The sequence below is a fragment of the Amphibalanus amphitrite genome, unplaced genomic scaffold (genome assembly GCF_019059575.1).
Source record: "Amphibalanus amphitrite isolate SeventyFive unplaced genomic scaffold, NRLGWU_Aamphi_draft 000343F_arrow, whole genome shotgun sequence".
NCBI lineage: Eukaryota > Metazoa > Arthropoda > Thecostraca > Balanomorpha > Balanidae > Amphibalanus > Amphibalanus amphitrite.
Genome location: NW_024881838.1, coordinates 567,930 through 595,274, shown reverse-complemented (window position 1 = coordinate 595,274; position 27,345 = coordinate 567,930). Strand labels below are relative to the sequence as shown.

The following is a 27,345-nucleotide window of genomic DNA, read 5'->3' as shown; positions in this document are numbered from 1 at the left end:
GGATGAAACAGCGAAGGGGTCGTTCCAACCCGCCCTCGGCCGCCCACTGTCTGTAGAAAACCAATATGTCCAACCGCCAACGAGTGTTGAAGTGATATATTTTCTTTGTTGCAGGGAAGCAGCATAGTTATAACCTTATTTTTATGGTTGTTTGATCTCATTAGTGGCAGTCATGCCATTGCCCACTCCACATCCTGTTTTATCAACTGCAAACATGAACGCTGTCGACGAGAAGAGTGACCAGGTCCATGGGCAATTCACTGAAATGTGCTATGATCTCAACATGGATAAGATGACAGCAAGAGAAGCCTGGAACAGCTATTGCCAAGTGAAGCAAAACTACACTCTAGAGGTAATTCATCACAATTTTTACTTAGTATTATGAGCTCTTCATTGAATTTCATTCATTCCATTTAATCAGGCAGGGTAAACCTTTTTAATGAATAGTATCTTTGATGATATTCTGTTGAGTTCATTGCCAAAGTTTTCATAGCAGCTTCAATTGCAATCCCTTCAAATTGTAATCCTCAAATCTGTTTCCAAGTTAATGTTCACCTTAGCTTGTAGAGATGAGCATTGCTAAAGATCTAAAGCCAAAGTAGCGAAGTGTTGTGAATAGCTGTGGTTGTTGATCTCAGTCTGTGCCACTCGCCAGGGTAACAAGCTGCACTGGCTGGCATGCTCGCTATACGTCTCGTGCCGGAAGGGTTCCGTGCCCTCCGTCGGTGGTCACCAGGCGGCGCCCATGCAGGGAAACTTCATCAGCCTCACTCGGCTGCTGCGCTTCTCAAAGTTCAGGTCAGTGACGGGCTTATGAAAGTAGGCGATATGAAGTGCTTGTTTTTCAGATCCCGACCTCCACCCTGCCCGATCGGGAAACTCGGGCTACACGGCAGATTATGCTTAACGTCGCCACGACTCGCGTATCCCAACTGCACGCCCCGCTCACCGACTTCTGGCGCGACCACTGCCTATGACCGACGAGCATCGGGAGCTAAGATCGAGCGCCGTGGCGGCTCGAACCAGGATCTTACTACCAGATAGCTCATGTGACGAATACTGAGCTATTTGGAACAATTTGAAATTATATTCAACACAACTTAGAAGCAGTGCGTGCATGTAGTTGAACGTAAAAGGTCATTTGATAACTTTGCTGGTGCCAGTTTTTCCTGGATGCGCATTAATTGCTTAGTTCTGTGTGACATGTGTTGTTCTTTGTGTTATGTATACCTACTATATTGTGTGACTGTTGCCTGCGTTATGTGCTCCCGCAGTTTACTCGAGTTTTTCGACAAGTCCAAGAAGTGGGCCGAGATGTGCAATCTGCCGCAGCCGTTCCACCGCAACCTGGACGCCCTGGAGCGGAACTTTGCCGTCTCGACGTTTTTATTTAACAACTACTTTGAGCCCATGTTTAAGAGCATCTACACGGACCCCGCCGACGACCCTCCGAGGCCGCCAAAGTCCAGAAAACAGAGGTGGGTGGAGACGAGACGCGCTGATTAATTCGTGAACACTTTATTTTATTAGTAGCTCGTGAACATTATGTATCATAGTTCGTCATTCTTGCTTGTGAGTTACGCCGGATGGCAATGATTAATGAACCTTCTCCACGTGGATATTTATATCCGATGATGTTGAACCGTTCTGTCTCATTTGACACCGTGTGTCGCCTGACGTGTCCTCTGTCCCCCTCCCTCAGACGGAGCGCGTGCACGGCCAGCGACCTGTTCCAGTTCACCTGGTCGCTGTTTGTGCTGGTCAAGTCGACCATCCCGTCTGTGTCGTCCGACCTGGTCAGCACGTACCACTTGCTGCTGGCCTGCGTCGACTACATGTTCGGTGTGACGGTGGCGGCCGACCGGCGGGATCTGCTCAACCGGCAGTCCCCCGGTGAGTGCCAGGAGGCCGGACGTGTCATTCAAGGAGTTCGAGTCCGAGAGCTCTGATTCCTGGCTCGGCCGTAACGGGTTCCGTGATTTCCTCACTATTGAAAACTATTTGGGCGTCATATATTTTCATTGTTGCGCTGCCCTTGTCGGTAGTCAACCTCGGAATTTTCTCACGCTGTAAAGTGTGAGAATCTCGCGCTGATATGTGTTTGGATTCCCTAGGTAATGAGCATGCGCTATCATCTGTAATGAGTTTCGGGAACTGATTGACGAATGATATCGAACATTTTTTGTCCACATCGCGACTTTATTCTAACTTACCCTGACCCGTGCCCCTCGATCTGGCACCGCAGCGCTGCCGGCCAATTTCAACTCTCGCGACTACGAGCCGCCGGCGGTGGTGCCCTCCATTCTGGAGTACCTGTGCAACCAGTTCGACGGCCTCATCGTGGAGGCCAAGGCGATCCGGCAGCACGTCTGGAAGGACAAGATCGCACAGCTCTTCTCCAGCAATGTGAGTGACTGTTGGGCTCTGCTGTCGGTAGTGGCTGATATGTCTGCTGTTTATCTGTCCGTCCATCTGTCTGAATGTAGGATCGATCTGTCTTATGCGTCGACTGCATGCCTTTCTCTGTCAGTCTCTCTGTCGTTTGCACGTCTTTTCCTGTTTTTTTTTTTTTCTGTCGTCCGTGTATCTACTCATTGTCGGTGTCTGCGTGTCCTGCCTCTGCCCACCCTGCCCAGCTCTGACCGCCCGCCGTTCCGCCCGGCCTCTCCCGTCCCCAGGCGCTGTGGGGCGACGCCAGCACCCTGCACGGCATCCTCTCCCTGGAGACGTTCGATGCCAACTGGAAGAGCGTCAACAAGCGCTACGAGGAGTACCTGCTGACCTGCGGCAACTTCGACGAGCGGACGTTCTTAGGCGAGCAGGCCTGTCAGGAGATTGGCACGCCGAGCAAAGCCAACAACTACAGCGTCACTGCTGGAGATCTGGCGGAGCGGATGCACGTGCGGCGCAGCCTGATGCTGTCGCAGGGCGCCCAGGTCAGTGACACGCCCAGCGCGGCCGGAGCGCGAGTGGGGTGCATACGGCCATCTGTGGCTGTTTTAACCAGGAGCCTGTGGATACGTTGATCAGTCTCAGCAACTAAAACTTAAAGTATCTGATCGTGACCTCAGGAAGGTGCTTTCCATGGCTCTGATGGCTACCTATTTTGATTCGCTTGATCCGTTGCAGTGTTTTATTCAAATGTCATTGACGGCAAAGTTTCATACTGATCGATTTTCCGTCATTCCGAACATACGCATTACACAGATAGCATATACGATTGTATTTGAATGGCATATTATAAAACATAAGTGCGGAGCTTATCTCTCCTGCATCACACCGCACTTTGTACCCCTGGAGTCATGCATGAGTGATAAGCCCTGATACTGCAATCCCCTGTGACGGTGTATGTCCGCGCTCCCCCAGAGCCAGTCGGTGCTGATGCCGGCCACTCCTCTGACGGGCCGGAGCTACCTGCGGCCCGTGGACGCAGCGCCGTCCCACCCGGCCGCCACGCCCATCACCGCGTCCATGTACAGCGTCAGCCGGCTGCAGGCGCTGCTGGACGGCCGGGGGCCGCAGCCGAGCGCCCAGCTGGCCGCCCTGCTCAGGTACGGAGCCGGGGAGAGGTGGGGGTGGTAGTTGATGATCATGATGATGACCGTCTCTCGTTTATCAGTCCTTGTCTGTTGTTTCCCTCGTCTGACGAAGCCAGTCGTGCTCACCGCTACCCTCCCCATCCCAGCGGATGCACGCCGGACCCAACCGAGACGATCGCCACTCTGGTGTCCGAGTTCCGGAGCGAGTTCGCCGCCGCCTGCGCGCGCACCATGGCCGAGGATGAGGCTGTCGAGCTGGTGGAGCGACGCTTCAGCATGGCCGCCACCTTCTACTACAAGATGCTGGAGAACGTGGTCACCTCCGAGCGACAGAAGAAGCCCGACGTCAACCTTCTGGTGAGTAGTAGGGCAGGGTGAGGAGGTACTGACCGCCGAATTTTATTGCGGAACACTCTGCGGATGTGTTTAAGTGATGTCAGAGCCAGAGGTGAACTTAACCTAAGTTGATGGTAGTTTGACTCATCCTGCAATCCAGTCGGTCTCCGCAAAATGTGTAAATTAACTACAGGAGTTTTTTAAATCGGTCTCCGTTTTTCGTTCTAAAGAATCTGCCAAAACAAATGTGTGAATAAATGCTAAAGTCATCCACACGAAGTGGCTGCCGACCAGTAAGGCTGTCCTCCGGCCGCCGCTCGTTGACTATTGTGTGTTGCCGCACTGTCTGCTGACTGCCCGATGTTTCCACCTTTCAGGTGCTGCTGGAACAGACGGTGTTCCACCGGTGTCTCCTCGCCTGCAGTCTGGAGATTGTCCTCTTCAGCTACAGCACGGCCACCCTAGAGTTCCCTTGGCTCATCGAGGCGCTCGGCATCGAGCCGTATGATTTCTACAAGTTACTGGAGATCATCATACGGGAGGAGCAGGGCCTCTGCCGGGACGTGGTCAAACACCTCAACAAGGTGGGAGCAGCGCTCCGTCCCGTCCCGTGTGGCTCTGCCGGGATTTGGAATGAAACGCGCAAATGTTCGCGAATTTTGTTGGAAAGTTCTAACATAACGAAGTATTTCAGGCGGCTGTAGATGTTGTTTTATCATTTTGCTTTTGTGGTTGCGTAAAGTCGTAATCGTTCAGTATATTAGTGCTGATTTATTAACCGTTTGTATAAATTTGAGGTTGCTGGACGTTGACCGCTGCCTGGTCTCACTCTGCTGACCAGCCCAAGTAAGACTGCAGCCCTGACGCCGCCAGTCCCAGACGCCACTGACCCCCCGGTCTCCCTCTCCCCATCAGGTGGAGGAGCTGGTACTCGACTCGATGGCGTGGCGGCGCTGCTCGCGACTCTGGGCGGTCATCGACGCGGCGTCCGGCAACATCCCCAGCAGCGAGACGGTGGCGCCCCACCTACAGGTACGGTACAACATTCCCCAGACGGTACCAAAGTCCAAACACACTGTACAGGTACGGTACAACATCAGCGAGACGGTGGCGCCGCACCTACAGGTACGTTACAACATTGCCTAGACGGTACCAAAGTACAAACACACTGTACAGGTACAGTACAACATCCCCAGCAGCGAGACGGTGGCGCCGCACCTACAGGTACGGCCGTGCAGCCCTTCCAAGTATACAACCCACCTATCTTTCCCAACCAGTACCTATCCCACAGCCTGACAGCTGCAGTGATGCCTTGTAGTCATCGTTTCGTACATGAGTGTCGGCCGAGGTAGAAGCATCCCCAGCAGTGCCAGGGCCTTGCCGACAGTACCAGTTACCAACAGTATAATCAACTGCAACAGTCATCATCCCTGGCTGCTGCTTTCTGCTGTGCTTCCTCTATCCATTGCTGTGCTGTGCTGGCAGAGCATGTTGAGCAAAAGCTGTTGCGTTGTTCCGACAGGAGGCGACGGAGCGTACACCGACCGTGGGCGGCGGGCCGGCCAGCGTTCTCATGTCGCCGATCCCGGCCGTCAGGCGGGTATTCGTCACCTACAGCCGACCGTCGCCGAGAAGTGAGTACTGAGAGAGAGTCACATAGTACAGTAGAGAGTCTGTGAGATTATCACCTAAATAACAGCCGAACGTCGCCGAGAAGTGAGTATACTATACTGACGGAGTACTGTGTAATCGGGGGACGGTTTCAATCTGACGGGGACCAGTCGCCCGAGGGGGCGTCGACGGCATGATGTCGTGTTTTGGTGTCTGTGTTTGTCTGTTCGTGTCTGTTCGTGTTTGCCTGTTCGTATCTTTCTGCTCATGTTTGTCTGTTCGTATTCGTCTGTTCGTGTTTGCCTATTCGTATTTTTCTGTTCATGTTTGTCTGTTCGTGTTTAAAACTCCTGCCGTTGGCTCACAGATCCGCACCAGTCTCCGTTGTCGAACAGCTGGCTGTTTTCTGTGTTTCTCTCTGTCTATGTCTGTCTGTGTTTGTATGTGCTTGTAACCGCCGCCATTTGTCCACAGATCCGCAGCAGTCGCCGCTGTTGAGCAGCTGGCTGTTAACGGTGTTTATCTCTGACTCTGTTCGTCTCCTGTCGTCTGTCGTCTGTTCGTCTGTCTATGTTTGTCTGTATTTATCTGTGTCTATAACCCCTGCCGCCTGTTCACAGACCCGCAGCAGTCGCCGCTATCGAGCGCCACCGACCGGTTCATGTCCCCGGTGACACCTTCCACGGCCCGGCGGCGACTGTTCGTCGGCCCGCGCGCCGCCGGCGGACAGCACCGAGTCATCGCGGAGGGTCAGTCAAGGGGCCAGGGCGTCAGCAAGGCCCGCACGCGCTGGCTGAGTTGTCGTCTCATTCATTCATTCATTCATTCATTTACTCATTCATTTTCTATTATGTCAATCATTTTTTCTTTTTCTTTTTTAAATCGTCCATTAAATTTCATTCATTTATTCGTTCGTTCATTCATTCATTCATTCATTCATTCATTCATTCATTCATTCATTCATTCATTCATTCATTCATTCATTCATTCATTCATTTTGTGTACAAATGTTTGTAAGTCCACCGATACGGAATTAAACAGCAAGTAATTTATGGAAGTACAGTGTCTCTTGAAAGTACCGCCACACGGAGCAAGAAGGTACCGGTGAACCAAAATCGGTTCGGCCCCTCCCCCTACCTCCTCGGCATCCTAGCCCATATCTCAGATCAATTGGTTCGGTGAATCTCAACTTAAACAACCCTTCCGCCGTCGGGCGTGGTGGCACCGCCGCACCGATGCGCGGTACTTTCAAGAGAGATTGTACTTACATTTTTCTGATCGTTGATTGGTTGATTGTGTTTGGAGAGTTGTTCTCTTCTCACGTGTCTTTTTCTATCATAGCCATTCTCGTTAGTCGGTGGCCCTGTGTCCGGCGGCATTGTGACCTGCGTTGTGCCCGGGCAGGTTCGGCCGGCCGGGGACAGGGCACCGGGATGCCGCTCCGCACCTACTCCCTGTTCGTGGGCTCACGAGGCGGCGAGGGCCGCTACGCCGCGCCCGTCACGGACGGTGAGCGCACGGTGCGGCCGGTCGGCGCTCCGGCAGCGGGCTCTCCTGCCCCGGCCGTCGTCAAGACGCCCTCTGCGCGGACGGACGCCGCCGCACCGGCCGCGGCCGATAGTCAGCCGGCAGTCAAAACCGACGGCGCAGGAGACGGAGTCCAAAACCGACCGCTGAAGACGGAGGCGGGCGGTGGGTCAGGGATCTTCTCCGAGGTCGCGGGCTCAGGGATATTCTCTGATGTCGCTGACGCCGGCCCGGCGACCTCTGAGACTGAGACCGCAGTCGGCGCGGCGCCGGAGCCGGCGGCGGCCCAGACGCCGCCCCAGAAGCCGCTGGTGACTGTCTCCACGGCCACCCCGACGGCCGCCCCCTCCGCCACCCCCTCGGCAGCCACCCCCGGCGGCGACGGCAGCACTCCGCCAGTCAAACCGCACAAACAAAACTCGCTCGGACTCTTCTTCAGAAAGGTAAGATGGAGCAGAATGCCCGGAATTAAAATTGAAAGTCTTTGTGAATCCGCCAATATCAGTGTCACCCCTTTAGTCATTTTGAGTACACGTCACGCCCTGACCGATTGTTTCAGTGTTTGCGACGATTTGCTTTGTTGATAACCGTTTCAGGTTTTCTCAGCTACCTTTCCACATCCTGTGTCCGCAGTTCTACTACCTGGCGGCGGTGCGGATGCGGGACCTGTGCGAGCGGCTGAAGCTGCTGGATGACGTGCGAGAGACCATCTGGACGGTGTTCGAGTACGTGATCGTGCACCACGTGACGGTGATGCAGGGCCGCCACCTGGATCAGCTCATCATGTCCTCCATCTTCATCGTCTGCAAGGTGAGACCGCCGCCGGGATGGTATGATAGCACTGGGGTAGGCACAGTTAGTCTGCGGCCACTCCTGAGCACCCCAGAGTGCAGCTGGAGGAAGTTACGACCTGTAGCATCTATGCTGGTGGGCTTGGCAAGATTTTAACCCTCTTATCCGCTGTCAGAGAGGGGCAGGACGCGTACGCACGCACGTTTCGCTACTGGGCCGGCAGTACTCAATTGACGCCCCCCCCCCGCGTTCGGCAGGCGTTCGGCATCAACAAGAAGTTCACGGACATCATGGGCATGTACCGGTGCCAGCCGCAGGCCAAGTCACACGTCTATCGCTCGGTGCTACTCGGGGTGGTCCAGAGGCCCGCTGACGGCGCACATAAGGAGCAGAAAGAGAAGGAGGATAAGGAGAAGGAGAAGGAGAAGGAGAAGGAGAAGGATGGGCAGAAGGAAGAGAAAGAACAGCGAGAAACGCCCGCCGACAGCGCACCCATCAAAGGTCAGTCCGGACAAACCGTGGCGACAGACGGGACATATTGTTAGCTTTGTTGATGTCACTGTATTTCGAAGCACCTAGTTTAGGACCTGTGCCTTGTGGTCTACCAGTGACTCACGTATTTTGCCTGTGTGTGATTTATCCTGCATCTACTGATGTGTGCCCTGTGTTCACTGATGTGTGATCTCTGTGGCCACTGATTGTGTAACCCGTGCCCCGTGCCCTCTCACAGCACCCCCGGCCGGCGCGCCGTGCCCGCCAACGCCGTCCCGGATGGCCGGCACGGCGACCAGCTACCAGTTCGAGGACCGGCACGAGGAGCGCGGAGACATCATCCAGTTCTACAACCAGGTGTTCGTCGAGAAGGTCAAGGCGTTCGTCAGCAAATTCTCCAAGGGAGACGTGAGTAACGTGCGTTTGGCAGTCCTAGCCGCGTCTCAAATTGTTATATTCCGACGTAACTGGCTGGCCATTTTCTCTCCACATACCAGCGAACGGTGCCAAGCTAGAAATGATTTTCCGACCAGTAAAAATAATTTCCTCGCGACTGTGGCGGATGTTAAATTTTGTCAACCTCTTGCTTTCTTATCGCTATGCTCACTTTTTCGTTTTCAAAATCCTACATCATACCTCCGGGTGATCATTTGGGAATGAGATAAAGTAAGTGGCACGTGCAGATGTGTATTCAATAGCACACCAGACAAAAGACACGTCATTAGACTCGTCATCGTGGGACATTTTGTACTGCACACTATTATACACCTGCAAGCCACTGTTCATCTACAGCAGGTGCTCAAAGTGGCCACCCCCTTCTGAGCGGCACAGCTCAGCCCGACGGCGTGTGTGACGCGCCATCTTTCGCAGCTGCTCTTCGTCCATGTTGCGGGCGAAGTCCTCAACCAGTTCCTTCAGCTGTTCCAGCGTTTGGGGCTCGCTGCGCACGATCTGAGCCGTCACCAATGACCAGAAACAAAAGTCCAGACAAGACAGGTCGGGACTGTACGGCGGCCATCGGTGTTCACTGTTTCGGGAGATGACGCGGATGGCCAGGATGGACTCCTGTGAATTCTGGCTAACCCATGATGAGGAGTGGTTTGAGCGTGTACTCTGGAGTGACGAAAAGTGGTTTGCTCTGCATCCGTCTCCAAACAAGAAGAACACCGTGTGCTGGTCGCCAGAGAATCCGAACAAGCTCGTGCCATGCAAGAAGGCCCAGGGGTAGAAGGTGATGGCGTGGGTGGGCGTGGTGGATGGGAAGTGCCTGCCAGTTCACTGGTTCACTGGCTCCGTCAACAGCGACGCCTACCTGGAGATGCTGCAGACGGTGGTGTGGCCTGCGGTGAAGGCTCGGGCGACGCGCCACCAGTACTGGTTCCAGCAGGACGGCGCGCCGCCGCACGTCACTGCTCCCGTGATGGACTTCCTCCACTCGAAGTTCGGTGGCCGCGTCATCTCCCGTATATTATGTATTATGTGCAATATTATGTGCAATGGATCCGATGCAGTGACCATTGATCGGCGCACAGTGGCCGATATCTGTCGTGTTTGTTGACTACTATGTCCTCCCCGCCGGCAGGGTAAGCCGCCTCTCTCGCCGCTGCCGTCGCCACGGAACAGCCCCCTGCCGCGCAGTCGGCGCGTCTCCTCGGCGCACTCCATCTACATTAGTCCCCTGAAACAGTCGCCAATGCGACTGGGAGATCGTGCCGCCACCATGCGCTCCTACAGCTTTAACCGGTCCCCGGCGCACGTGAGTGTTACAGCGGGCCCGCGGGGCACACGGGAGAACCAAATGACCTCTTAATCCGGCCGCCGAATTATCAGCAAATGTATTTTCAATGAACAGCGTTTTATATTATATTGTTGAAATTCGGACGAGGCCAATCACTTTTATTACATTCATCCCACTATTTTAAAGCGTCAATGCACTGTTACCAACCGTAGTTAATGTTTCGTTTCATTTTGCGTAATTTTAGTTCTATTTGATGGGGAGGATTGCTACTCCTGAATCTTGATTCATGTCATTTATGCCGTATCTTTTTGTGCATCTGTTCTTTTCCAAAGTGCCTCACCGTGATGTATGTGGTCAGAGCAGCTCTGCTGGCCTCACTACCCCGCACTAACCTAACTCGCTCCGCCGTCCAGGAGCTGCGCTCTATAAACGCCATGGTGAAGCCGTCGGCCGAGAAGCGCGCGCTGGCGGCCGGCGCCCGGCTCCGCTCGGCCCTCCAGCCCACGGAGGACGGGGAGCCGGAGCCCAAACGGTACATGGCCCGGCTGCGCGGCGTACTGGACCAGCGGCAGGCCAACGCCACAGAGTGAGCCGGCCTCCGCTGGGTCAGCTGGGGGTCATAAAGGTCAGCCCGCTGGATATAGGGCCTAGGGGTCAGCTCGCTGGTCATAGGGGTCAGCCCGCCGGATATAGGGGTCAGCCCGCTGGATATAGAGGTCAGCCCGCTGGATATAGAGGTCAGCCCGCCGGTCATAGACGGTCAGCTCGCCTATTGGAGGAGTTAGCCTTTTGGTGGGAAGGGTCAACCCGCCGGTCACAGATGGATCAGCCCTTCGGTCGAGGTGGCTAGCCTGTCGGTTGCAGGGGTCGCCCACCGTTCAGAGAAGACAGCTGGCGGGTTCCATGGGTCAGTGGTAGCGCTCCGTGTGTAGCTGCTGCCATTGACAGTGGCTGGAAATTGTCACCTATCACTGGGTGCGACTCCGACGTCCGGAGATACGTGTGTCTGGCGCGGTCCCCGGGCAAACCCTGTGAGTGTGTGAATTTTATAGACTTTTGCTAGACTCTGGCCGATCATCATTGTTATAGTGAGAAGAGCGGTCAGCGATTGTAAGCCTCTCACTGCCCGCTCCTTTGTCGCCATTGAGGCCATGAAGGCCATGAAGGCTGCGTCTGCAAGTCTGGCTGCCGGAACGGGAGCAGACGCCAGCCAACTGTGTGTTAATATGTGTTCATTTGATGACTTGCAGAGCTCTGCGAGACGGACTAGTAGTAAACCGATACTCAGAGGCGTCGGTTGTAATTTACTCCCCATGTCGTTATCATCGGCTCTCATTCACGACCTCACCGTTTTCGCCGTGGTATGGTGTGTGTTTTTAGTGGTTTCCGGTGGTTTTACTCGTTGTGTGTGTCCGCTGTTGATCATGCTGTGGCTGACAGGCGGCGGTGGCGGCGGATGGATTGCGGCTCTCCTCCTCTCTATCCTCCAGTCCCCCGGTGCGGATATCTCTCCCGCTCTCCTGTCTGAGGCTGACCGCCGGGGCAGTCGGGTCGACTCTGACTCCGAGCGGCACGGCGAAGCTGAGGGCCGCGCTCCGTACTTCTCCCCTCGCCCTGGGTCGCTCCTGACCGTCCGTGCTGGACGGAGACTGGGAGGTGTGTGGTTGCTGGTGCCGTCCGTTTTATCCGTCGCTGCGGACCGCGGTTTGGGGTTTGGGCTGCCGCCGCCGCTGTCACTGCTGTGATTTGTTGGGTTCGCGTGTCTCCAGAGGCCAAATGGGGTTGACCGCCGCCTCACACATCAATCATTAACCTCTAATCTGAGCACATTGACTGGCGATCGGTTCGTACAAGGCGGTGTGTGGTCACGCTGGAGTTGATTCTTATCGGTGGATGTATTACATTCGTCTTCCATAAAACTTCCATTCGCTGACATTGAAGTAATTTGAGTGTCATAACCATTACTGGATTGTCACATTTCCGTTGCTCACTTAATGCATATGCCTATTTGATTTTTTTCTGGTATAATATAAATGATTCTCCACACTGAACACACGCTCGTTTGTGATAGATCTGTGCAAATCTGGTGATTGTCTGGACAGTACAGCTTTGTTTTTAGTTTATACAGACAGCTTTAGTTTATAACTCATGGCTCGCAGTTACACAAATTGGAGCATTAGGGTGTAACAACTTGTAAATGTAAACTACCTAGATTGAGATGTTACGCATTGGGAACACGCTGGAATTCAAACACTGTATCTTTGGTTCTTTGTATTACTGGAACGAGGCACCTGTCGACATGGTGATCAACAGCGTATATAGGGGGGCGTGCACCTTCACCGCCCAGCAGGTTATGTAGGCAGCCGTCCGCCTATCCGTTCCGCAGATTAAAATGGCTGAATGACGCCGATCTCAACAACCAATGTCTTCCGATCCTGCCACAAATCGGCATCCATATGAACATCTGAACCTAGTCTCTGTGGAGACCTGGGGACCGACAGCTGGCTGCTGGCCTCCCTAGAACCACACCGTCCAGTTTACACACAATCGGCAGACGTAATTCAGCCTCTGGCTTCCTTAGCTGCTGACATATGCCGGTAGCATGTGTTAACCAGACTGGTGTGTAAATAGTCGTCTGGCTCCGTGTGTTGTCCAGAACGTTTGTGAAGCAGCGTGATGGGCACGCTCAGCTCCATATGGGCCGATGGCGCCAGTCGCCCGTGTGGACGAAGCGTCACTCCGCTTTAGGAGACTGTTCAGTACCAGACTCGCACTGTCGTGTCCCAGGAGGTGGTACAGAAGCCCACGCCGCTCTCCGCCACGCTCAGGGATGTGATGCGCCCCTCGTGGCCGGCCAGGTTACCTGTCAACAGCACGCGACAGACATTAGTCAGATCACAGATGAGACATAAGATGACGAACTTTACCTAACCGTTGATGACATATGTACCTATTTAGGAAACCTGAGAGCAAGATTTGATAGTTATTGCACCATCATAGGTCCCAGCAATCCTTCAGCTTGTGTAACTAGCTCGAACATTAACGTTTTTTTTTCTGAGTTAAGGTGCGGCCTCGAAGTAACTGAAGAAGCTAAGGAACGTGAAACATTTGACAAGTGGCAAGTGACATTTTTACAAAATTTACGAGAAAAATACACCGTACCGAGGTGCTGTGCCTTGAGCGTGTCCCAGATGTGCACGGTGTTGTCGTCAGATCCGGCCAGCGCCAGCCGGCCGGAGCGCGACAGGCCGCAGCACGTGAACGCCGAGTTGGGCGTGGGCGGCGCGTACTGGGCCAGCTGCTGGTCGGCGCGCAGGTCAAACAGGCGCGTCGTCTTGTCCTCGGAGCACGTGGCGAACGCGTGACCAGATGGGTGGAACTGGAAGGGGGCAGTGGTGGAGGTGTTAGCTGACAGATATTTGCATTTGCAGAATTCTTGAGACAGAATGACGGGGTGGCTGTATGCGATCCGGGGACCAGGCAGGGTGACGAATGGATTTAAAGGAGAGCAAGCATATGACGCTATAACTGGACATCCTTACTGGTTATTACCTTACTTGTCAACTGACTAAGTTGCCGATGTGTGACTTATATTGGCTGTCCGTCATTGACTCACGCAGACCGAGTTGACGTCGCTCTCGTGGCCCCAGAAGGTCTGCTGCGCTGACCAGCCGGGGGTGCGCACGTCCCACAGTTTGGCCGTGCGGTCCACGCTGCCCGTCACGAACAGCGTCGCATCGGCGTTGATGGAGAGCGTCACCACGTCACCCTCGTGGCCGTTGAACTCGCCCAGGTTCTTACCGACCTGCACGTCCCACAGCACACTGCAGCGAGGGGGAGGGGGTTCAGTCAACCACAACTTTTTGCAATCGGAGGAGGCTGGAGGGGGCACTGGTCAAACAGCACACTGCAGAGATGCGCCGCCGCGCACCGGTCAACCACAGCCTATTGCAATGGGATTAGGTGCACTGGTCAAATATAACACAGTGCATGACATCAAATGTTAAATAAATCACGTCTTTTTATGTTTGCTACAATTCACAGAATGCATGTGCGCAGATATTCTCCATTCTCGCAGATTATGTTAATTACCGTGAGTTCCAGAGCTTCAGAAATGAGAGGTGCACAGTGGATTTCAATTTCGGAGGTAGCTGCCGATGTTTCCTACCCGTCGCGGTGTGCCACGGCGGCTGATCAAGCCTGGCCTGCGCTCCACTGCGTCCCCGGTCCCACTACACGTACATTTTCATGTCCGCCGATCCTGTGACGATCTGGCTGTCGCTGAGGAAGCGCGCACAGCTGAGGAAGCCCTCGAACGCGCTGATCTCGCGGATCACCTTGGCCTGGCCGTTGCTGTCGCGGTTGTTGAGGTCATGGATCGTCACCTGGTTGTCCATGCCGCCGCTGGCTGTCGGGCACGGGAAGACGTCACCGTTTGTCGGGCAGTAACATCAGACGGGACGCCGTCATTGGCTGTAGGACACGGAGAGGAGTCGCCAATCCCGCAGGGTTTCCGTAACAATATAACACCCTGCCCTTACTATGATCTCTACTTGCAGGACGCGTGAGCTGAACACATTCGTATTTTAATATTCGCCGCCTTGTCTATCCTGCGACGCATCCTGATCGTTCAGAAGCCGAACAAGCGCTCATTATGCTAAGCACATGTCTACATAGGTCTGAGTCCTTAGCCGAGCACACCGTGACAGTGCCGGCCCGCACACGGCACCGGACCTACCGACCGGAGCTCACGACCTTACCGGGTCGTGCCACCAGTTCCGGGCTGCCGCTCTGCACTCTCAGTGGAAAGCCGGAGACGCGTGATGCCTACAGACCACGCGTAACGGCAAGCCTGACTGAAAGTCGGCCCAGAAAGGGAGCAGAGCTCGGCGGTCCGGCTCGGCGGGGCGGGGGAGCTTCTGTAGAGCGATTGAGCCTGGCCTGTGCTCACAATAACCCACCTATGAAGTTCCCGGACGGCGCGAAGGCGGTGGCCATCACCCAGGCGGACCGCAGCGGAATGATTTGCGTCTTGTTGCCTGTCCATGTGTCCCAGATGATGAGCTTTCCATCCAGTGAACCGCTGACTGCATGTCTGCAACAACGCAAGGGAGAAAGGAAGACGTCAGATGGTCAGGTCACAAGTCACAACAACCTCGGAGTAGGGGTGAGGGTAACGATCGATTAAGTGTACAAGCACACTGATTGTTGGTCGCAGGACGCAGAGGGACTACTAAATGAATCACAGATGCAAATAACGTTAAGTACTTCCTATAACTTATAAGCGATAAATAGCCGAGCATTAAACTTCGGCTCTGCATTACGATGTATCTGATATAGCCATCACAGACGTTTTAAACTAGTTAATTGAGTTTGCATACGTCTTTGTTGTTCTGTCATAATCGTCAGGATATTGATTGTTGCTGTTCGCTTTATCACGAGAGGCGCTCGTTATCAAAAGGTCATGCACGTGAGTGATAAACAATGGTACGGAACACAAAGCGTCAGCCGCTGATCTACAAGCCCCTGAGCCCTGAGCTGATTGCTGTCGCTGTCGCTTTGACATGCTGTTTGCCAGTTGATCTACCGACTGTCATTGATCTGCTGTCATTGCTTACCTTGCCACTTACCTGCCGTTTTTAACTGACCTGCCGCCCATTTTACTAACCTGCCGTCTATACTATAGGTACAGTCTGTCTTAAAAGTACCGCGCAAAGTGACGGTGGATCCATCAAGCCTGACCGATGAAGGACTGCCAAATTTGAGTCACCGAAGCAATGGACATCCTCGTCCATTCCCCAGCTCCATTGGTTCGGTGACTTTCAAATTATAGCAGGCCCTTCCTCGGTCAGGCTTGATGGATCCACCGTCACTTTGCGCGGTACTTTTAAGACAGACTGTACACTGAACTGCCGTCTATTACTGACCTGCCGTCACTACACACACTCTGACCTGCCGTCTATTAGGCGCACTGACCTGCTGTCGCCGCTGTAGTGGACGCCGTTCACTTTGTTGATGTGCCCTTTGAGGACGCGCCGACACGAGGAGTGAATCCGCGGCGCGTCGGCCACGTCAGCACACGTGCCCACGAGGTCAGCGTCGGCGCCCTTCTTCTGAGCCGCCTGAAACGGAGGAGCAGTAAGGAGGAACAGCATGCCCTCCTGGTGAATATACTCACCAATGAATGAATGAATGAATGAATGAATGAATGAATGAATGAATGAATGAATGAATGAATGAATGAATGGATGGATGGATGGATGGATGGATGGATGGATGGATGGATGGATGGATGGATGGATGGATGGATGGATGGATGGATGGATGGATGGATGGATGGATGGATGGATGGATGGATGGATGGATGGATGGATGGATGGATGGATGGATGGATGGATGGATGGATGGATGGATGGATGGATGGATGGATGGATGGATGGATGGATGGATGGATGGATGGATGGATGGATGGATGGATGGATGGATGGATGGATGGATGGATGGATGGATGGATGGATGGATGGATGGATGAATATGACCTTGTTTGTGTTGATGTGTTTTGTGTGATTTTTGATTATCTGCCACACACGATGTACATTTACTGTACAACCTAATGCATTTTTATGTGACAGTCACTGTCATGCGTGTGTCCTCGTGATGCGTCCGTGACGCCACCGTTACACCGTCTCCGTGACGCTCAGTGTCTCCGAGTCTGCGCGTGCAGCGGCGTCACGGAGCGTCCCAAAATCGGTGCGATCGTGACGGGGTCGCGTCGTGACCGTTCCTCGGGCGGCGGTGTGGAGGGCGACCGGTCGGGCCGGACACTCAGTCCGCCACTGTCAGGGCGCCAGCGAGGTTGGAAGGCTGGTGAGGATGGCGGCCCCTCTGCGAGCGATCCTGCTGGTGTGCCTGGGTCTGAGTGGAACCGGCTGGGCCGAGACCGAGTCGTGTCCTCAGACTGCGCCCTGTCCCTCCGCTGCTGGTGGTGAGTACATTGATTTTGTACGACATTGTGTATTTGTCGTCGAATTGGTGTCGACGATCTCAATGATCGACAATTTTGACGATCAATGTATGCGAATGACAAAACAGTTAACGGCATAGAACCAGCGATGAGCTGACTAATGACTAATATCGTACCTATTTTAGAAAACTTTATAATGCATTTGCTCGGTCTGAGCTCACTGATCCTTTTTTGACTCGCTAACTCAATTTGAACGGCAGTTATTGGCCACAAATTAAAATTTCGCGGTCAATGCTCGAGTCGAGTGCAGGGAGGTTCAAGACAGACGCGAGTCCCTCCAGCCGCTCTTGTGCCCCATCACGTCGCAGACATCTCATCGGGGCCGTCTTTTTGTCTCCGACCTGCGGTGGTTATTGGGCATCCTGCCCTATCAGGGCTGTTCTGTGACTCGTCTTCATTCGGATCTCTATCCTTTTCGGGACTGTCCTGTCTCCAGCCAAGACCCTGCCCCCCGGAGGACTGACCTGTCTCTGACGGGACCCTTTAGCCCTCTGAACTGCCCTTCTGGCTCCGACCTACCCCTATCCCTCAGGACTGCCCTTTCCCTGCTCCAGCGGTGACCCACCTTGATGGACTCGATGATGGTGTCCAGCTCCTTCTTGAGCTTATCCAGCTCGGGGTCCTTGGAGCTCATGTCGGCTGCTGGCGGCCGCTGCTCGACGGTCGATCTGGGCCGGCCGCCGCTCGGGCCGCCGCGCTACGGCTGCCCGTAATGGGATCGGACGCGTCACCGGCCGCCGTCCCCGTGTACGGCTTCCCGGCGCCGGCCCGCCCGTCTCTGAGAGGTTCCGCACCGACCGACTGTCGGTACAGGGAGTTCCGGAGCCCCACTGACCCCCTGACCTCTGACCCTCACCTCAGTACCTGCATCAATCCCGGAGGGGTTGTCTTTGAGCAACACTATACGGTCTTTCGCGAATACTGATACGGAAGAGCAAACCTAATAAGATAGTCGAGTGACGTGAAAAGAAGTGAATTTACCATGGATACGACTGCGGAGCTGGAGTCGAAGCATGCTGCCCAAATTCAGCGCTAGCCGTAGCCGCGGTCCAAATGCTTGGCGCATAACCTGATCGCTGAGGTGTGAAACGTAAAAATCAGGGACCCTTCAGCCCTCGAAACTGAAACTGAGGTTTCGGAGCCCGAAATCTTTGGGCTCCGGATCTGAGAGATGCAACATAATTCAGTGTGAAATAAACTTCGTATACCGCCACACGATAGCGGTTCGAATGGCGAACTGATGATGAAATATTGCCTTTTTTTAGGTGAAATAAATGTACGACTTCGGAAATTGCAAACGATTATCATCATTAAAGCTAAAAAACTATTCGCCAGCCATGTTTCAGATCTCAGTTAGGAGTGTTTGGATTGGATACTTACCGTCGGGACTTTATTGTATCCCTTTTTACAAAGGTTTTTTCTTTCCCTGTTAGAAACTAGGGCCTAATCGGGGCAACCATAAATTATCGATATCACTCATTGAACGGTTAGCGGGATGGTAAGTTTCTGCCTTTTTGAGTCTTCGTCCGGGTCGCATGGCCTTGGGCAGGAGCCGGTATCTTCTCTGTCCTGATCCGAAGCCGCTGTGACATTTGTCTCTCAGTGGGAGCCGGAGTTGGAAAATGAATGTCCAAAATCTCTGCGGCGCGCATTCTTTTGACCAACCCCTGCAGGCCTGCAAGCCAAAATGTATGCGACGCTCTACTAGCGAAGTTTACGACTACTTTGGCTATAAGCTGCAAATGGTCAGGTGAAAGGCAAAAAATAATTCGTCGGGAGACATGTCAACATATGACATAACATTCGCGCGAAGCTTGGCGCTCGAGATTAATGCCTTGTAACTAATAATTACCCCAAACTTTATTGCGTCTTCCATACCATGCTATCCATGCTGTCCGGGTTTCATTTCGAAGAAAACTGGCTGCTCTATTTCTTCCGGGATCATCGACCGGAGGCCGAAGTAGTAGTTTGTATACCGGCCGCCTGATGTCGCTAGCTGCTTTGTTTACTATCAGCTGACGCCTGCCTATCGGGTGACCGTTTCTGGCGCAGCGGCTCCGAACTGTGGCTCACTTTTCGGCCGAGTCGCATCGACCATCGACGTCGGCGCGTCGCCAGCGACGGTGAGGTTGTTTTGCAAAGTGGTGCTGTGATTTCTGTCATTTCGGCGGTCGCTGGAGCTTGGCTGGAGCTGAGTGAAACTGGCCCAAGGGCCTTAACCTCGGTCAATTAACAAGACTTTGCCACAGTAGTTCAAGATCGACGGTAGCAAGATGAGACAGAGAGCAACGGAAATACTAGCTGTTACTGTTTTGTGTTTCTTCCTGTCTGCCAGTACTTCAACATCGGCTGATGAGCACGGTAAGTTCTGGGACATTTGATGATATTGCATGCATTTATTTACATTTCTTCATTGGGCGTGGTGTGTTGTTCCGATCACACACAGTCTTGGGTCGCCTGTTGGCGGGACAAGTTCTCAAAAGGCCGCGTGGCTGACAGGCTGTATTGTGACTGCATCTTATGACGATGCTGTAGCCGCATTACCGTGATGGTTATGTGTGGGTGAGTGATGACGGCTGGCTGCTTTATTGTCGGCTCGGAGTGGGCGGCCGGTGGCGGTGCGTCTCCCCTCCCGACCGTCTCCGCGGCAGACCGTTAGGACGTTCCGCCGCGACCGTGCCGGCTCGGCCGGCCGTCTGAAGTTCATCGACCGGGGGCCGGGTCGGGAGGCGCCGAGTCCTCATCAGTCCTTAACATGCACATATTGCACATGCATGATTTATGCTGCTTATTGGGATCCAAAAGGGCCATCTTCCGGGGTAAAAATTCGAAAGCTCAAAGCTCGTCAACAACAGATCGGTGACTACTGACTACTGAGTGACTAGGCTTATAACAATTAGGGCACTAAACATTTGTAATGTGTTGCCTGTCGATATTGATAACTGATGCTTTATGATTCAAAATATAGATGAACTGATTACTGAACTCATATTTCATAGCATTTTGCGCTGTTCGTCATGCTCATAAGCTACGTGGGGTCACGGTCAGTGGGGAGTTAGTTTACTTCATTGAGGCATCCTAGATCGATATCTCATCAATATCTTGCTTCGAAATGCTCCCGTAAACTTTACGTGTCCCCTGTTAACCGTAGTTGTAGTATGGTTATGTCATTCGGGAGCCGTATTAGGAAACCGGTGTCATTATGGTCTTCCGCTGATCTACTATCAAAGTGGCTTTTCTGGTTTTTATGTCATGCTCTATTACAATAAGGAAGGTCGCGTGCGCTTCGATGTTGTGGTAGTAAAGACGTTATAAAAAGAAGGGACACAATCGTAGATCTGTGACATGATCTCGGCCCCTTGTTTGTCTGCCTTTGTCTTCCTTTCGGACATTTGAATCGAGTGCCCGCCCAGTCTGATGATGATGTGTACCGCAGTGCCGACGCCTGTGGCGGCGTGTGGCCGTCCCCGCCGTCTCGACTGGTGTCGTATGACACATGTAAGTGGGTCGCATTTCAACGCCGCGCTACTCGGCAGGAGCACCGGTGCAGTATCGGCTTCATTGCTGGACGTGAGGTACTGATGGGCGGACACCTCACCGTGCCATTGAGGCAGCTGTAGTTCCGTGACACAGCGGTACACCACTGCTGTTGGCATGTGACACGGACACGGAGCGGTACCTACGCCGACCTCCAGCCTTTGACGTTCGGCGGTACACCGGGCACTGACCTATGGCACGGAGCGGTACACTGACCGTCGACCTGTAGCCCGGTGGCATGACTATCCGTTATGTTTGGCCCAAGATGCGTGAAATCGATTCAGCTCGGGGTCCGGCCGTCCAATGTATGACCACTGTCCGGCAGAGGTGAATAAGGGGCTCCTGTGACCGCGGTGACGAGCAGAGGCGCCGGTGACGGCCGGGGCCGGGGCCGACCGGAGCGGCTGCTGATTTGCTGAACCGGTCTGGTGACCACTGACTGACCCCCCCCCCCCCTGAGAGCGGGGACGGGTCCGAGCTGGGCCGTCCGGAGCGACCGGCCGGGACGTGATGAACGGGTTACCGGACTGGAGTGCATGAAGACATGTGGATCAACGGCAGACGGCCGATGAAGGAATTTTGTACGGGTTTTCCACCCTTATTGAACCGAAACAAGCATCGGAACCGGTACCAGTAACTTTCGGTACCCTTACCAGTAGCGGGACCATTTCCGGCTCTGGTACTGTTGGCGGTGGGTGGCAGGTATAGTTGCTGCCTTCGGTGCCTTTTCGGTACTATTGTCGATGTTAGAAATCTACGCAAAACATTGCCTGGCTGACCAGTCACGGCCAATTAACCACGACATAATGCGGCTCGGGTCAATCTACGTTGCAGGATCCAGTGGAAGTCATTTTATCAGTACGTACAGCGCCCGGTTTGAGTCAATTAACCATTCTACTTATAGAGTTCTGGTAAACCCACTACCGCAACAGCGCTCTAACCGGTCGGGTAAATCTACCATCACTGCAGCGCACAATGCATGTTGAATCCAATTGGAATCAATAGACTGTCGGGCACCGGCAATGGTACGGAGTACGAACCACGGACAGCCGGGCATCTCTCGATGTGTCGCTCTGACCAAGGTCTGACACCCGTCTGCTGTCACGGCCGCCTCGTTAGACCCAAACCGGATCGCCGAACCTGCACTTGCTGATGTCATCAGGCTGCAACACTCAAAGCACGGCGCTGGTCCGGTGGGGCGACTCTTCTCCGTCCGTCGGCCGGTGCCGGTATCAGGATCCACCGCCTGATAACTGTCTCTGTGGCGGTGGCTGTTTGCCACGTCTGCTCGGTACGACCGGTCCGGCCCAGCTCCGCTGGGGAACACGTCTGGAGAGCCGCTCAACGTTGGATGACTTCCTCTGCTCGGCTGGGTGACAGGATGCTTGGGTGACTGGCTGGTTGGATGCCAGTGGCCGAAAACGAGCATCGTGGACCGTGGTCCGTCGCGTGGTGGAAATAATTGAGATACAGATAGCAGACTCGGATCCCTGCATCCATCGGCCATCGCCCAACATGAAATCGCCCCTCCGTTTTCACGTTCACGTTTTCCGTCCACCGCCTCTCTACAACCCTGCCCAGTGGCAACATCTACAGCCCAACGTATTCCGTCCACCGCATGTGATTGCGTCAGGCTCAGGCACCTCGAGTCATCGCCCGCCCGCGCGGCTCGGTGACTCCGTGCGAACGACACGCCCCCTCCCCCTCCCCTCCGGCCGGCCATCCCTCCCCTCCAGCCGACCGACTTCTGCGGTGTTTGCCCTGCAGCGGCATACCCTCCCCGACTCTGGACCGACACCCGCCCACGTGCAGGGCCGTGCGGGGCGGCGGGCGCCGCTGCGGCCAGCTGGTGCGTTACGTCAGCCGCCGGCGTCGGTCGGTGACCGCAGGCGCCGCCCGCGGCACAGCCGCCGCCGCTACCACCGCCGCCGCCGTCTCACGTCTCACTGGAGTCACTGCACCGGCGGGACAGACTGGAGCTGCCGGTTTTCCACACTTTTCAAACACGGTCGCTGAGCGCTTGTTGCTGTGTGCACTGTGTAGCTCTGGGATCATGTTGCTGGTCTGAGTTTTGAATGATAAAACACATCAGTATTTGCTTAACCTCGAAACAATAAGCTTTTCATCATTTTTATCAGTGGAAACTGATAAAGACTGAGACGGCGGCGTTCACCTGTTGCTACTCAAACCTACCCATAATCCAGTCAGCATGGGTAAACTTTACCTTTATATTGGTTCGAAGAACTCGCAGAGCGTTAAGCGCAAAACGCTGAATCTGACATGCTTCTGATTTTCACTTCACGTCAGTCGTTTAGAACATCAGGCGTTGGAATTTCAGTTCGAAGTTATTGCAATGCGGTCTTGGTAGCCAGCGAAAGCTGCTCTGTTATGAACTCATCCTGCCGGGGCGGTGTTTATATAATAATCCCGATGACACGGTTTTAGCGGGACGTCCGGCTCTCCACCAGACGTGTTTGAACAGCCGGTGTTCGGAGACGGATACTCTGGCTTCGTGCTGCATGAGCGGGCTTGGTGCTGCGGGATGCCGTGTCCTGAACGCTGGTCCGACAGGGAGAGGGCAGCTGCAGGCACCGAGGCGATGGCCTGGTACGAGTCGGCACCCAAAAAGCGGGCTATGACCCCAAAGTCCACAGAGGAGAGGGCTATAGCAGTCCCACAGGAAACAGGTGGAGATGGAGCGCTGAATGTCGATCGCCGTTCTCACAAACGATTTTTTCCCCAGGAAAATTATTTCATGTCGCCGTCTACTGCAACTGTTTTTTTTTTAGCCTGCTTACACGTTATGTCCAAGCTGGCTGCTTAAGTCGTTTTTATTAAGCCTTTAGCGGGAACATCTATGGAAGAAACATTTATAATGATCACCAACGAAACAATCTCCTCCTTGGAACGCATTTTCCGTGCCTACAAGAGAGCTTCAAAACTGCACCCGAAACTAGTTATGGGGATTATTTTTTTTTTAGCAGTGGAGTCAGCCTGCCGTTAGATAATTGCTCGGCCGAAGCATCCAGCTCATATCTCGCCTCCTGTCTAGTCTGATCACCCGGCTGGCTGCTCTATGTCTGGGATTACTCTAGCTCCCAGCCTTTCCCTGTGATGTGCCGTCCACAACCCGTCCGGCGACATTTCTCAGTTATCAGATCCGTGTTCTGCCTGTGCTAAAATGGTACGGTTTGTTGTATCGTTGATCATCTCGTCCCCACCGCCACATTCTATGTTATTATTTATCTGTACCTTCACATTCTGGTTTGACTGTCGTCCTGTTTCTCCCGCACCACCACTGTTCCGTCACCGCCCAGTGACAATTACTGGTGTTAGGACGCTCCCTGTCCACCGTTCGTAATTACCACGGTGACTATAAAATTACCTCGCCCGACGAGGGGGGGGGGGTGATGCAACCCCCCCTAAGGTTTTTCGCAAATAACGTAAAAACGGCGGCGCTACAATTTGGCATACCCTCTGGGGCAACCTTTTGGCACCTTCCCTGAAACTTTCAGGTCTCTGCCGTTTCAGGTCAGGTCACCAGATCAGAAAAACCGGTACAAGGTCATGGTCAAATTTCAATTTTCTTTATGCACCTGTCCAACTCACAGTTTTTGGCTGATTTCCTTCAAACTTTCAGGATGTCCTAAGTTCACCGAGTTGTATAACATATATTCCGTTTTTTCATGTCACTGACCTGAGGTCAGTTAGAGGTCATTACGTCGTAATGTTAAGCCTATGGGAAAATATTCAATTCGGAAAATACTGGCGATATCCGCTTCGTTCTATCACTTTAGTGCTTTGAAACAACAGACTTAACATTATGTCACTTGGTGCTTCTTTGTTTGGTGTACTTATCCATGGGTCAGGTCAAATGAGGTCAACTGAGGTCAAATGACGTTTGTGCCAATAACTTGTCACACAATAAAGATACAGCTTTCAAAATGGCATCATTCTGTTCTTCTTGAACAGCCGAGTCGAATGATATGCAACATTAAGCATTTCGACCATTCTTAAGACTTAAGATGTACTTAAGATGTGCTTAACTTTTTAAGTACACTTAAGCAAGCAAACAAGTATATCATTCGACGCGCCTTGACGTGCTGAGTTCACTGGTGCTTTTCTTTTTGCTCAATCTTTATTAGATCAAAAGTTATAAGCGAAAAACTTTTGGCCTGTTTTAGCAAAATTTTTACACTTATACCCCCCAAAACCCCCCTAAATATTGACCTAGAGCAACCAAATTTGCACAGGGGCGAGACCTCCCATAGACCCATCTACCCTGTAAATTTGGTGTTTCTAAGTGCCATAGGAGCCAATCGCCAGGGGGGGGGGTCGTACCAACCCCCCCCCCCCGCCGTCCGTGTTATAGAAAAGGCCCTCGTCGGGCGAGGGTTAACGCCGCGTTGTGTCTCTGTCCACAGATTTTCTTGCCATTACGGTCGCCACAGACGAGACGGATGGATTCAAACGCTACGCCCGCTCAGCGAAACAGTACGACATCCCCGTCAAGGTAGGCTGTGAATATGGCTGATTAGCCCGCCGCCTAGCATCTCCGCTGCTGTTATTGAATGAGGGTTATCTGCACTCTGCACTTTACCAACGCGTCTGCGCAATGTTGTCTGCGGAGTTTCTGAACCAAGGGACTGTCTTACGGGACTTTGAGTCATGAGCTGACTCAGCTGACTCACGAAAATGAAGTATGGGCATTGGGCTGGGGCGCGGAGCAAATGATACGTGCTGGCTCACAGACTTGGAGCTGGAGTTCCAGTGGACACTGTAGGTTATGGGCTGGCTCACAGGGCTCTGAGCCACATCTGTGCTGGCTCACGAACCCCGGTTTCGTTATTTTTACGGGCTCACTGGACTCCCAGCAGTTCCGGTATGTCGTGTTTACAGTGCGGCTGCTAGCATGGCGAGACGGACGGTGCGCTGGCGCTGACGTGTTTATTCAGTGACCTGGTCAGGACGCCCCTCCCCCTCCTCCCCTCTTCCCCTCCTCCGGCAGCTGGTATCCGGTCATCCTGTGATCTCACAGCGGTTACGGGTCCGTGTTATCGCCCACAGTGTAATTAATTGACGATTTAATCGTATGAATATGCTCTTTTTACCAGCCTGAAATAGCAAAAAGCTCTTAATTTTAGTGCTCACATCAACCGGGGAGAAGGTGGACTGTGCTGACCAGCTGAGTCCAGAGTTCTGTGCCTCTAACCTCTGCTTATCTAGCCTGTGAAGTGTGGTGCCACTGACCTCTGAATCCACTGATTGATTCCGTCCGCCGCAGGTGCTCGGTTTCATGGGCGAGCAGTGGCGCTACTGACCGCTGTGTCCGCTGAGCTGTTGCCGTATGGCGCTGTTCCTCTCCACTCTGACCTGTGTGTGTGGCGCCACTGACCTCTGAATCCACTGACCTGGACCATCCGCCGCAGGTGCTCGGTATGGGCGAGGAGTGGCGCGGCGGGGACGTGAAGCGGTTCGCCGGCGGCGGACACAAGATCAACATCCTCAAAGCTGCGCTGGCCAAGTACAAGGACGACAAGAACAAGATCATCATGTTCACCGACGCCTACGACGTCGTCATCAACGCGCCGGCCTCTCAGATTGTGGCGGCGTTCTTGGCGCTGAAGGCACGCGTTGTGTTCTCGACCGAGGGATTCTGCTGGCCGGACGCGACGCTAGCCTCTGAGTACCCGGTGCCCGAGAAGGGCAAACCCTACCTCAACTCGGGAGGTACGGCGGGGGCTGCGCCAGGCGCGCTTTGTCTAATGTTGGGTGGGGTGTGAACAGCTGTTAGTGTTGCATTTTGTTGGCTCTGCTGTTTTAATCCACCTTTATGTAAACTTTATCGCATTTGGCAGTGCTTTACTACTTTCCAACGCCAACTTTGTAGTATATTGTGTTCATCATACAGCGTGGTGCTCTAACTATTGGACGCCGATGACCTCCACACTCCGGGCACCCCAAAACCTCAACTCACCGGCCTCTCCGTTCTGCTTCCAGCGTTCATCGGTTACGCTCCGGAGCTGTACGAAATCGTCACTCATAAAGCAATTGAAGATGGTGGCGACGATCAGCTTTACTACACGAAAATATTCCTGGACAAGGCGCTCCGGCAGAAGTTCGACATCAAGCTCGACTACACGGCCACCATTTTCCAGAACCTCAACGGCGCCACCGGTCAGTAGCTATAGGTACTGGGGTAACGGGGTGGAGCTGTGCGAACGTATGTGTTATCAAATGTTGCATGTCGTATTACGAGCTTTAGCTAGCGCAATTTGCGTTGAGTATTTTTTTCTCCGGTCATCACATATATGTTTATATTACCTTGTTCTCCTCCACTGTGTCGGTATCGCTGGAGCCTAACCTGTTACTGACCTCTCACCGACCTGTGTGTCGCCAGCCGACGTGGAGCTGCGTTTCAAGGGCTCCGACGCGTACCTGCAGAACACGGCCTACAACACGGTGCCGCTGGTGATCCACGGTAACGGCGTCTCTAAACTGGTGCTCAACACGCTGGGCAGTTACCTGGCGGGCGCCTACAACCCCGAGACGGGCTGCGTGGCCTGCTGGGAGGACCAGATCGAGCTCGGAGACAAGGTGGGTGCGCACGGCGAGACGAGGTTCTGAGTCGCTGGTCGGTTCACACTCCACAGGATAGTTGGCTTTATAACCCACTGCGCGGTGGGACTCACTAGTTTGCGCTCGACCTAGTAACTCATCGGACAGTGTGTGACTGTTAGCTGGTTGGT

The 27,345-nt window shown here is 53.7% G+C and overlaps 3 protein-coding genes across 6 annotated transcripts in view; 2 read left to right on the top strand and 1 right to left on the bottom strand.

The window, feature by feature from the left end:
• Positions 1-112: 112 nt before the first annotated feature.
• Positions 113-12,086, top strand: LOC122389063 (retinoblastoma-like protein 1). Of its 2 annotated transcripts, XM_043380736.1 has the most exons (19): positions 113-352; positions 656-798; positions 1,275-1,478; positions 1,703-1,893; positions 2,246-2,406; positions 2,679-2,703; positions 2,896-2,936; positions 3,367-3,551; positions 3,686-3,896; positions 4,253-4,459; positions 4,791-4,907; positions 5,398-5,509; positions 6,107-6,235; positions 6,891-7,456; positions 7,647-7,823; positions 8,063-8,306; positions 8,536-8,705; positions 9,880-10,053; positions 10,449-12,086. In XM_043380736.1, the coding sequence occupies exons 1-19, from the start codon at positions 173-175 to the stop codon at positions 10,623-10,625; spliced, it is 3,414 nt and encodes a 1,137-aa protein (XP_043236671.1). In that variant the 5' UTR covers positions 113-172; the 3' UTR covers positions 10,626-12,086. The 2 variants fall into 2 exon arrangements, with proteins under 2 accessions (XP_043236671.1, XP_043236670.1); XM_043380735.1 differs by having other exon boundaries at positions 2,679-2,936.
• A 209-nt stretch (positions 12,087-12,295) lies between these two features.
• Positions 12,296-17,728, bottom strand: LOC122389062 (guanine nucleotide-binding protein subunit beta-2-like). The gene is made up of 7 exons (XM_043380734.1): positions 17,625-17,728; positions 16,012-16,157; positions 14,997-15,130; positions 14,278-14,443; positions 13,652-13,859; positions 13,198-13,414; positions 12,296-12,898 (listed from the first exon to the last, which is right to left on the bottom strand). Exons 1-7 carry the CDS (start codon positions 17,691-17,693, stop codon positions 12,792-12,794), a joined length of 1,047 nt encoding a protein of 348 aa, XP_043236669.1. The 5' UTR covers positions 17,694-17,728; the 3' UTR covers positions 12,296-12,791.
• A 1,362-nt stretch (positions 17,729-19,090) lies between these two features.
• LOC122389060 (procollagen-lysine,2-oxoglutarate 5-dioxygenase 1-like) overlaps positions 19,091-27,345 on the top strand; it is a 22,313-nt gene continuing 14,058 nt past the window's right edge. Inside the window, exons 1-5 of one of the 3 annotated variants that reach the window (XM_043380730.1) lie at positions 19,091-19,420; positions 25,021-25,109; positions 26,026-26,326; positions 26,597-26,773; positions 26,997-27,193. In XM_043380730.1, coding sequence (XP_043236665.1) covers positions 19,333-19,420; positions 25,021-25,109; positions 26,026-26,326; positions 26,597-26,773; positions 26,997-27,193 — 852 coding nt within the window. In that variant the 5' untranslated portion in view covers positions 19,091-19,332. The remainder of the gene's footprint in view (positions 19,421-25,020; positions 25,110-26,025; positions 26,327-26,596; positions 26,774-26,996; positions 27,194-27,345) is intronic. The other 2 variants (XM_043380731.1, XM_043380729.1) reach the window with 2 other exon arrangements.